This window comes from Danio rerio, chromosome 21, assembly GCF_052040795.2.
Source record: "Danio rerio strain M-AB ecotype USA chromosome 21, GRCz13ab, whole genome shotgun sequence".
NCBI lineage: Eukaryota > Metazoa > Chordata > Actinopteri > Cypriniformes > Danionidae > Danio > Danio rerio.
Window position 1 is genome coordinate 31276520 of NC_141041.1, and position 12160 is coordinate 31288679.

General features: G+C 36.4%; 1 protein-coding gene across 19 annotated transcripts; it reads left to right on the top strand.

The window, feature by feature from the left end:
* Positions 1-17: 17 nt before the first annotated feature.
* rbm14a (RNA binding motif protein 14a) lies at positions 18-11983 on the top strand. 19 transcript variants are annotated; one of them, XR_015519463.1, is made up of 8 exons: positions 18-75; positions 811-1174; positions 3841-4621; positions 6507-7913; positions 8547-8591; positions 8881-8974; positions 9368-9462; positions 11571-11983. XR_015519463.1 is itself a non-coding variant. In NM_001115144.2 (4 exon segments), coding segments are annotated over 3 exon segments (1416 nt in total). In that variant the 5' UTR covers positions 18-75; positions 811-825; the 3' UTR covers positions 6793-8508.
* The last annotated feature ends 177 nt before the right edge of the window (positions 11984-12160 follow it).

Sequence of the window (12160 nt, forward strand, 5' to 3'; positions counted from 1 at the left end):
CACACGGACCAAACGCCAAGAACACCGTTAAGCAAACAGTCGGGAAACGGATATGAAGTCTCTCCACTGTGTTAGGTAAGAACGTAGACAAAACAATTTTGTATTATTTGATGTTCGAGTGCCTCGAATCAGCTCGATAACTTTTGGTCGAATATGTTTTCCCCTATCAAGAATTGATTTAACAGTGAGTGGGGTCGGCCGTCGAATTTGTATCGCCTTGTTCATGGGTGCTAACAAACTAGCGCGTGGCTAGCTAACTGCTCGCGTGCTAATTACGCCATTTCAGTGCTTCCATTAACAAAAATAGTTAATCTTTTGGGCTTGACAGGTGCAAATATATCGATGAAGATGCTTAAAGTGAGCTGGCTTACAGTACGCGTATAAATCACCGCCAGTTGTCGTCAGCCAAACTCGGTGAGCTTAGCGCTTTCTAGAAGCGACGGCGCGGCGCAGATTATTAGCGCGTCCCCGCATCTGGCGGGATACAATGAGCTTCAGTTTTATAACCAGTTGAGGTGATTTTGCGCTTGCTGATTAAAAAAAAACGACTTATAAAGACGATTTGGTTAAGTAAATTACTTATATTGACTGCCTCGTTTAAAAAAAAACACCATGTGCAGGACGATACAACGCGTCAGTCTTTGGCGTATGTTTACATAAAAAAGCGGAAAAGCATCACAGTGATTAAAAAAACGTCCAGTCATAAATTCACGTTCATAAGCTCGCCTTAAAATCAGCCCCGTTTAGTTTTAGAATAAATTAGGTCTTGCCGCCAAAAGTAAGAAATAAGGCTTGTTCCCCTATTTCTAGGTATTCTGGGGTGCAATGGACGACAGCAGCGCAGTGAAGCTCTTTGTGGGGAATCTGGATTTGGAAACCACACAAGATGACCTAATAGCGCTTTTTGCCCCTTTTGGAGAAGTGGTGCACATAACTGTACTCAGGCAGTTTGCCTTTGTCCATCTGCAGGGAGAAGGGGCAGCTGACAGTGCCATCCGTGATCTGAATGGTCGAGAGTACCGCGGCCGGAGCCTCGTAGTTGAAGAGTCCAAAGGGAGGCCCCTCAATTCCACCAAAGTATTTGTTGGGAACCTGTGCGCTTCCTGTTCCGTCGAAGACCTGTATGATCTCTTCTCACCTTACGGCAAAGTTCTTGATTGTGACAAAGTAAAGAGTAAGTACAGTTAATCCACTGCTTGTATTGTAGGGCCCCATGAAATCTAATTTACTTTAAAAGATTAGGTCCTTTATTCTTTATTTCAGGACTGTTTAATTGTAAAAATAGTTTTTTTTATATTTTTATTTCATTTTTATTAAATAGCATTTGCAATAACTATTACTTTAAAATAAGGATTACATAATTGTTTCTTCACTATATTGTTTTTAAAGTTTAAATGAGAAATTTTAGAGAAATGCATTATATTCTATAAAATCAATACATTTGCTGCGTTTTCTTAAAGTTAAATGAACAAATATCTCATGGATTGTCTTGAAGATGTTCCTTAGATTCGGTGTGTACATGATGTGATTTTGCGATTTGATTAGGTGTGCTGTGCCACACTAATTTTGATTTATGCATCAAAATTTGTCAAATTTTTTTGACTTTCAGAAGTTTAAGTGTATTTTGCATTACAGAAAATCATAGGGCTTAAATTCTTGTGAAAAGCGCCATAGCAATATTTTGTTTTTCTGCTTTATATGCACTAAAAACAGCAGGTTTCAACATTCTTTACCAGTTATATTATTTATTTGGTTCTTTGGGGATATCAAAAGAGCCAGAGTGTCACTTTTTACTGAAGGTTAAAGTTTTAGGGCTTAATGGTTATGGAAAAAACGTCAAACATAATTTTGGTCTTTAACAAGAACTACATTTCTAAAACCAAATCCTTTTATTTCATTATTGAATATGAGCATAGAGTACATTTTTGTGATTTATTATAAATTTATTAAACTGTATAAGACTTAGGAAAACGAATGAATGAAGACATATAATGCAATAATATTATAATATGAATGTTTAATAATATAATACAAATATTTTTTGTCAAATTTTAATTTATATATTAACACAATTTAATTTAAATTTTGAATATATTTTTATTATAGTTTTTGCAGACAAAAAATTTAAGCAACAGTAAACAATAATCAGTGCAAATTGTAAAATAAAGCATGAAACGAGGGAAAATGTTGACACACAAGACTTGTGTGACCTACAAAAAAGACACAGCAGTGGATGTAAAGAGAAAAAAACAAACTTAAAAATCTTCAGGAATTAAACACTATTAGTTAGGGCTGTGCAATTAATCGAAAATCCGATTTCGATTTTGGCTTTAAGCGATTATGAAAAAGCATTAATCAAGATAAACGATTATTGCATCATATACCGCCCCCTTTCCAGCTGTGCACATCTGTTGCTCCTAAAAAGCGCGAAAGACAGCGTGCTTATGTGTGTGCGGCATGCGCACACAGCCAGAAGCATGCGGCAGGTCAGCATTCGGTCTCATTCGCACACTGAAGCTGGAATTATACTCGCGCCGCATCGCGCACCTCGCAAAACGGACGAGGCGCAGACATCAAAAGTCATCTTAATGTGAGCGCTTTAATAGTCAAATAGGTTTCAAAATGCGGTGTTTAGTGATTAGTCATAATAACCCTCATTTGTGTAATAAACAAACGAGTTGAAAATCAAAAGACAGGCGAAAGAGAAACCATTAAAGTGACAGCGCGCGATGTTGTTTTTATCATTAAACAAACAAAACGAGAAAATCCTTCTCTGCTCTTGACTGAAGGATTTTTGTAGCTAAAGTTTTATTCTTACAGTGAAGATGCTTAAAGCACAGTTTGTTTCATATTTTTATTTTATTGTATTTATTTCTCTTTCCTTTGCAGGGTGGAAAATAACTATGTATACAGTTGAAGTCAGAATTATTAGCCCTTCTGAACATTAGCAACCCTTTTCCTGCCCAATTTCTGTTTAATGGAAATAAAAAAAAAATTTACTTCATATTTCTGAACATAATAGTTTTGATATATCATTTCTGATTACTGATTTCTTTTATCTTTGCTATGATGACAGTGCATTTTATTTTTCTAGATATTTTTCTAAATACAAGCATTCAGATTAAAGTGACATTCAAAGGCTTAATAAGGGTAATTAAGCAGTTCATTGTATAACATTAGTTTCTTCTGCAGACAATCAAAAATATATTGCTTAAGGGGGTTAATAATATTGACCTTAAAATGGGTTTAAAATATTTAAACCTGCTTTTATTCTAGCTAAAATAAAACATTTAAGCCTAGAAGAAAAAAATATTATAGGAAATACTGTTAAAATTCCTTGCTCTGTTAAACATCATTTGGGAAGTATTTATTAAAAAAAACTAATTCTCAGGAGCGCTAATAATTTTGATTTCAACAGTAATCGTTTTAAATAATCGTTATTATGATTTTTCCCAAAATCGAGCAGCCCTACTATTAGTCTTTTGTTGTGTTTTAGAAAAAAAGACTGGATCCTACATTTTATAAAATTTGTGATATATCAAATTCTTCAAAAATCTGACCAGAAAAAATCTGACCAGTCAAAAATTGCTATCATTATGTCAAAGAGTAAAACATTTTTAAAAATCCATGCTACGTTTTGACATTGCATTTTTACAAGTTTAAACTCTATATTTAAACACTTGTTACTTGTACTGAAAGCCCAAATATTTCTATTTAATTTATTACAGCCTGCGTTAGTGAACATTTGCAACATAGAATAATGATGATTTTACTTCAATATATCATTTATCTGTTCAAAAGTCTTGGTTTTCAATGACGTTCTGACTCATTCTTTTGCAGCAAAGCCCTCGTCTCTAACAGGCTACGCCTTTGTGTACATGGAGCACAAAGAGGACGCAGAACAAGCCATTGAGGGTCTACACGGGACCACGTTTATGGGACGTCCGCTTGCAGTTGAGCTCTCAAAGGTACAGCAGTCCACAAACAAGGTTCCTTGTGCCAGCTGTGGTGCACATGGTCACTTTGCAGGTGAATGCCCGATCAATAGGCCACCAATGGAGCACCACCAGAGTCAAGCTGCTGTTTTAGCAGCAGCAGCTGCTGCCGCTGCCGGGCTTCCCCTTCAGGTGCAGCAGAGCGTCCACAACTCTTTCTACAACACTGCAAGCAGTGACCCGACGTTTGCAGCTCTGAAAGACTTGACCACTTCCAGGGTTGATGGCAAACCTGTGAGCTCCATGGTGTATGGTGCGCTGGCGAGTCAAGTCTATAGTTCTGTCGCAGACCAGGTGATTGGCTCAACCAGTCAGACTGCTGAAGGCTACCCGACTGAAGCAGAGGCTCCACCAGGCGTCGCTTATGGAACAGAGCCTGACCCTCACACCCTCTTTGAAGCTGCCCGGGCCCGATTCTTTGAGCAGGGACAACAAGTGCTGGCTGAACAGCAGGCAGTGACCAAATCGGATCGAGACAGAAGTCCAATACGGCGCACAGCCCCATTACTGCCTGATCCATCTCCTCAGCAATTCTCCCAGGCACGACCTAAACGACGAGCCCTGCTTCCAACACCACCCGGAGGTCCAGAGCTACCTCCAGTTAAAAATGGAGACCCAATTGCAAGGTAAAAGACTCTTGTTTTAAATAATGGTCACACTTTATTTTGATGGTCTGTTTGTTGAATTTAAGTTACATTGCATCTACATGCCAACTAATTCTCATTAGATTATAGTTGGACAGTTAAGTTAGGGCTTGGGTTAGGGTTAGTGCAAGTTGACATGTACTTGTAAAGTTTCTTATTGTCAGTTAAATGTCTGTTGAAGGAGCAGTATCAATAGATATTTGGCAAACAGTCTACTAATACTCAAATGGAGCATCAAAATAGTGTTACATAAGTAATTTCTATTACATCAGATGTATATAGAAAAAGTATTGTGGAATCTAAATGTACACAGGCACTTACACTGTTGGTTTCTTCAATATATAAAAACAAATGAAGAGATTTTTAAAAATAATACAATTTATTAGTGCTAGCATACATAATGTTCTATTTTATTGGTTTAGATGGAAGTACATTCACTTTGTTTTAAGTGAAAATAAGACAAAACATCTGCTTCACTTCAGAAGGCATTTATTAATCCACTGGAGTGATGTGATAGAATTATGTGCTTTTTAGCACAACTAATTTACAAAGATGAGAAGGGCCAGTATATTAGTAAAATTACTGATTGTCATTATAATTAAAGTAAATTGTGGGATCATTTTAATTTTTGAATGAACTATTTCTTTAATGTTAAGCAAACAAAAAAAAAAGTTGGAAATCACTCCCTGATTTTGACTAAAGTTTTAATAATAATGCTTAGGGATGCACCGATATGTATTTTTGGGCCGATACCGATAACTCTTTAGATTTGGAAGTCGATAACTAACTTATTGGCCGATAAATATTTAATTGATTATTTTTGTACAGTGAACAACTGATTTTATTTTAAAAACTTAATAAAAGTTTGAACTAATCTTAAAATAGCCTACTCAAAGCAAAAAAAAAGAAGCTGTAATATAAGCAAGGTGATTAAATAGACCTGTATTCTCAAGGTAACACTTTACAATAAGGTTCATTAGTTAATACATTTACTAACATGAACTAATCATGAACAACACATGTACAGCATTTATTAATCATAATTGAACATTTACTAATGCATTAATAACATCCATGTCCATGCTTGTTAACATTAGTTAATGCACCATGAGTTAACATGAACTAACAATGAACAGCTGTATTTTCATTAACTAACGTTAACTAACATGAACAAATACAGTAGTAGATGTATTGTTCATTGTTTGTTCATGTTAGTAAATGCATTAATTAACATTAACTAATTAACCTTATTGTAAAGTGTGACCATTTTCAATCTCACATAAATCAACATGCCAAAAATAATGATTTCCTTTTCTTTGCATAGCAAATTAACAAGCAACTTGACTGTTTATTAAAAAGGCTAATGAAAAATGGTATTTAATTAACAAAAAAGTTAAATATATTCTAAATAAAATGACAACAAAAATGAATGAACTAAGAACTCAAACCAGCTCAAATGTTTTCGAATGAAGCGTGTTACAGTAATATAAAGTTGTTAGTCCTTTGACACTTTTATTACCGCACTCCCACAAGATGCTCTCGAGATTATGTAATTTATCTGCTTAAAGATCAGGCCTAATTTTAATATCGGACGATAACATTAAAAATAGCATTTTTCGCTATTAACTCTAATAACGAACAACATATATTTTTTTATTCATGTGATTGGTTGTTACTATATTACATCTGACCTGTTAAATGTATGACCTGTATTATTTTCCCCTGTGTATATTTGTACTGTTTGTCATTCACACCTTTGTTCTTATTTACTAAACTCTTATTAATGTGGTTAATTTTATGAATTTATTTCAAGTTATTTAAAATGTGTGTTGGTAAAATTGTAATAACATTTCCTTCTTCAAACCAGGTGCTATGCTGAGTACTACCAACAGTACCAGCAGTACCAACAATACCAACAGTACCAGCAGTATCATCAGTATCATCAATACCAGTACAACTATCCACCCCCTCCGCCTCCACCGCCTGCTCCGATGCCCATGATGCCTCCAGGCCCGATGGATGTGCAACAGATGATGGCACCCGGCACCAGCATTCCACCAAGAGTGTATGAGCCAACTCCAACACACAAGGAGCCCCTCCTACGCCGCCCTGATTACCCTCACCAACACACATCAGAGTCCCCATATCGATAGCCCCAACACCTCACATGAGTGCGTGCACGCGTGTGTGCTTGTGAAAATGTGTGCGTGCGCTAGTTTTTGGTCCTACGTGACAAAAGGAGGAGGAAAGGGATAAATAGAATTATTATTGCTACATAAAACCTGGATATCGCAGTTACACAGTTATCTTATCCCCTCTTAATGTCAAATATGCCATTGTGTACAGAATGTAGAAGTTTATAAGGCCATGAAAGTGATTCTGAGCCCCTCTGTTTAAATGTTGTTGTTTTTTCTCCACAGAGTGCTCAGAATTATTATCAGCTGTCATGTTTTATAGATCAGACACATTTTTGACCATCGTGTTGGGTCAAGCTTCTTCGAAGTCAAATGACTGTGCCTTGTGAAAATAAACCTTTTTTTGTGTACAGACTTTTGTAAAATTAAGTACTTCAGATCAGGTACAGTTTTATTAAATTCATGCTTCAGCAAAGGAACAAACCTCATAAATCCAAATTGTCATGAGTATATTAAATTCGGCTTGGACTAACGTTTCATAGTGACTAAAAAGACAGCTTAGTTTAGATCGAATGTACAGAGGACCTGTGTGAAGTGTGTGTGTGAGAGAGTGAGTGAAAACACATTGTCAATAGTTCGGCTGATCCCTTAGCATTCACAAGAGCGTTCACATGAACAATCACATACACCTTAGACCTATTTTGTGAAGTCTTGATAGGGTAAAGGGGATATTTGGGCACATTTAGGTAAATCTGTACCAGCCAAATCCACAAACCTGTACTTACATTTTCTAACCACTGCCTCACTAGTGCAGATGGTTACGCCTGCCCAGTAAAACTGTTAAAATTGCCTGCTGCAGAGGAGTAGAGGGTAAGAATAGGTTAATTGCAAAAGGGACACACTTGTTTGCCACCCAGTAGACATATTAGTTATCGAATTGTTTTACATTCACATACCTTTATTGACTCTGAATGAGTTTGAGATGTCGTTCTTGCTAAATAGCAAACAGAACTGGTTCTATAGTATGCCAGTAGCAGTTATGCATGTTTTGCAGGATCTAAAGAGCAAACGACTGCCATCTCTGGCCTTGCATCCCTCTCTTACATGGACAGAATACTTGGGGCTATTGACTTACACAGGTATGGGCGGTCACCCCTCGAATGACCTTAAAGAAGAAAGTATTTTTCTTTCGGTTATATTTTTTGTTTATTTCGAAATCAGCCCCATGCAGTTACTATTATGTTGCCCTGACCATTTATTTTGTTCACATTTACAGTCATCTTTATCCTTTAGAGTAATGTGAATTGATTTCTTGGGCTATGGGGTGGTCAAGCTTAGTTTTTTAGGGATGGGGAATGTAAAACCTGAAGTGTAGTTAGTTAATTCCAAGAGTGAAAAACCGTGAAGTGCTTCATAAAATTGTATTTTTGTTCTTAAAAAAAACAAATGTGTTGTCCCAGTTCATGAGCATTTTAGGCAATTCAATTAAACATTCATGTTATGACATTATAATCTCAAAGAGTGTGTGAATAATTCATCCAGGTTAAAAGTCCATGTAACTAGTGCCAGATGTTTTAATGTTTTATGAAGGGAATCTACCCAAAAACAGTCTCACCATCTGTGAGGGATGTTGCTTCGCTTAAATTACAAATGCAGATGTTGTGACGGTTGAGTAGCTTCCCTTCGGATAACCCATGAGTGCTTAATGATTTATTTTAGAAGGTAAAGAAAATGGTTTGTTTAATCATGTTATGTATGTCCTCTTTTCCTAGAATGCCCCTCAGGCAGTCTTCAGTCTTTCATTCCAAAGAAATATGGTGGGGAACACACACACACTCACACATCTCACTTAGTACATTTGACCCGTGGTCTCATTCGACTTCATCTGTTAACTTAAAGCTCACAGGCAAACATTTACTGTAATGTTTTCAATTTGATACAGTGGAGATGGAAAGGCGGTGGCGGTGTAGCTTTTTGCAGCACACCGGGGCTCCACACAAATTATTCTACACTGTAAATGACATCTGTTTTGTATTATAAATAGTGCATGTGTCTTGTTATTATTACTGCTGTTCCAGCCACATTTTCCCTTTTCGCTAACTACAGCTAAAATGGTTCCCGGGCCTCAGGACGCCAAGTTGAGCATGACGGGGGAAGACAATTAGCGCCCCACAATGCCTCGGACGTGCTCCCCACTAAGGTAAAGCCATTTGCCCCCAACCACGCCTGCACCTCGATTATACACTTCCCTATTTGAGAAGCTCAGATCAGGCCCACACATCTCTTAATGCTAGCAGTACAGTCAACACATTTAGGATGGCTATTCATTCTGTGTGGTTGGATCAGTGCCTATTGAGGGGGACTTTTTTTGCTCATGAAATGGAATGCTCCAATGGTTTTGGTATCTAAAACTTGTTGGGTAAAATAAACCAATACACATTGGGTTATTTATGGTATACTATTAAGTTTTAGTGCTTAGATTTCTCACTGTATGCTTTCAAGATGAACTGGAAATACATTTCCAAGTGTTTTCTCAAGCAATTAAGAGGGTAGAATGGCTGACATTTGCCTTGGCTTGTTCTCTGGCATTTAGTCTTTTTGAAGCACTTCCAGTTGGCGAGATGAGGCGATCCAACTGTGTTTGAGTTCTTAAGAAGGGTGCAGAGCTGTAGGGCAATGATCTCGTAGGTGAGTAACCAATGCGTGCAGCTCACATCCACCTCAACTTTTTAAGCCTACCACCATTTCAGTCACATAGATCTACTGCAACACTTTAAGTTCACATGTTAGTACAAATTGTTTTATTTAAGAAGAAAACCATCTGTTTTTCTGCCAAATTGAGTAGACAAGGAATTTTTCCCTGTGTCTCTTTCAGGGTAAAGATTGAGCATGCTTTTGAATGTTTTGCTGACAAATTATTTGATAAGTTAATAGTAGCGACAGTGTAAATGTGTACATTTTTGCTGAATGTCTGAAAACTCTTGTTTAATGTAAGCCTACTCAGTCACTATCTGTAAGTTCCAGATTTTTTCTTATTTTGTTTGTGCATTCTTTTAAAGATATTGTTCATCCAAAAATAAAAATTTACCCATGTTCAAAGCCTGAGAAAAGACATTTAGAAAAACTAAATAGCTAAAACTAAAAAGCTAAGGGAACCCTTAGCTTTTGACTTCCTTTGTTGGAAAAAAACAAAGAATATGGAAGTCATGTTTCATAGCCATGTTTCCATCCAAAGATGTAAATTAGATTGAGCATTGTTCGCATTCAATGAGTCAAAGAGAACAAAATCATTGCTTCTGCTGCCATGTATATAAAAAAGACAACTGAAATTTACTGCAGTTGAGCCTTTTTCTCTTTATATAATTACTTGCACCTCAGAGGATGAAGAGAAAACACAACGAAACCCACAGTAGGCATAGGCCATATAAGATTCTGGCAGTATGATAACCTTGGATAAAAACATCACTGTTTCACAGTATTGCGATTACTGCTCCAAAATAAGTTTTTATAAAATGTCTGGGTTAAAAACAGCAATTTTTTTTCCACCTTCAACAGAATATATTTTATTTTCAGGAACATTTCAAATATTTTGCATCAGTAGTTTTTATGTAGAGGTTTATTTTCTGCTGGAGATACTGTAGCCCTGAAAAACTAAATAAACTAGTAATAAAAAAACTTACATATACTTTAGCAACGGTATAACAAAACGTTGATGGTATTAAAACGTTGACTTTTTCAAACTGGTAAACCTTAAAAACCAGTTATCGTCCTATGCCTAACCCACAGATATCTTTTGGAGGTGCGAGACCACTCTTTGCGAGTGCAGCCACTTCAGATAGTTCTGGGAGGTAATACCAAACCATTCCAGGCCTGTAGCCGGGGGAGGGTTTGGATGGTTCGAAAAACCCAGCCCTCAGTGACAAGGGTCCAGAATTTGTCCCATACATCAGCTCATTTGTCCTATTTTGACTGCTATGCCATTATGGTGAAAATAAAGGCTTAAAGACCAAGCAGAATCCTGGCTCTCGGTTCATTGTGACTTCAGCTAATCAGTTTTGGCTAATGCTAACAATTTTTTTATGAGTGCAGCATCCAACTGTGTAATCTGCTATGACAGAAGTCATCTTTTGCTACTGTACTGTTAAGAAAAGTAACTTATTTTAAATCTTGACAAAAAAAAAAAAAGCCCAAAAAGGTGTGAAGCATCAAAAGCGTACCATATTAAAATAGATTTGAATACTATTTTGGCTAAAATAGTCAGAAAGTGTGCTTATGATTACCATCCCGACAAGCTAATTTGAAATAATGCTTAAATTTAAGTATTTAAATTTAAGCAGTTAAATAAAAAAATGAGGCGTGTAATTGCAAAAAAGGTTCACTTTTTGAGAAAAAAAAAGAACCACCAATTTCATCAGGAAGGCTGGCTACAGTCCAGTGGTTCAGATAAAATGTTTATCTGTTGTGTGCATGCATTTATGCACATTTTCATGATTTTTGTGCATCTAGGGCACAGGTGTCAAAGCCAGTTCCTGGAGTGCTGAAGCTCTGCTCAGTTTAGTTGCAACACTAATTAAACACCTGATCAAACTAATTGAGTCCTTCAGTCTTGTTTGAAACCTACAGGTAAGTGTGTTGAAGCAGGGTTGCAACTAAACTATCCACGAACTGAATTTGACACCGGTTCTAGAGTTTTCTTTAAGCGTTTTTTGCAAAATGCTCATAAAATAGGAAGATCGAAAAAAAGCTAGTGGCCACCATTTCTTAACATTCTTCAAAATATCTTTTGTGTTCAACAGGAGAAAGTGTTTGAATTATTGCTGGCAGAATTTTACTTTTTGGATGAACTGTTCTTTTAACCTTTAATCTCTCATTGAAGGTTTAGAGCTAAACACACTTTACAGTCATGTTTTTTATTTTTTTTAATACTTTTACAACCTTCCAATGACCTGAAGCTTCACCTCTCATTCAGAGGTGCATACACAAACTTGGACAAACTATGATTGTAGATAATCAAGGACTGAAATACTCAGCGATTCAGGGAAGTATCATTTGAGCTTTTTTTTTCTAGGTCTGAATGGGCAACTCATTGTGGTTTATGTAATTGTCAATGTCTGAGGGATCTGAATTTTAACGTTTTTTATTTGCAAACTGGCTTTAGTGCCATGATCTTTGTATTTTCTTGTAACTTCAATAAACAATGCTTAAATCATTCACTTGTCTGTTCTTGTTTTCTTGTGTGTTCAGTTGAATTGATCTTAATATGGTTGATTTAAAATCTCAATTTTTACAACCAAAAACACTGAAGATGGACTGGAATTGTTATGATTTTAGTTATGCTCATTGACTGCTTTTGTGTACCTTGAACTTAACACTGCTTATTCTGTAC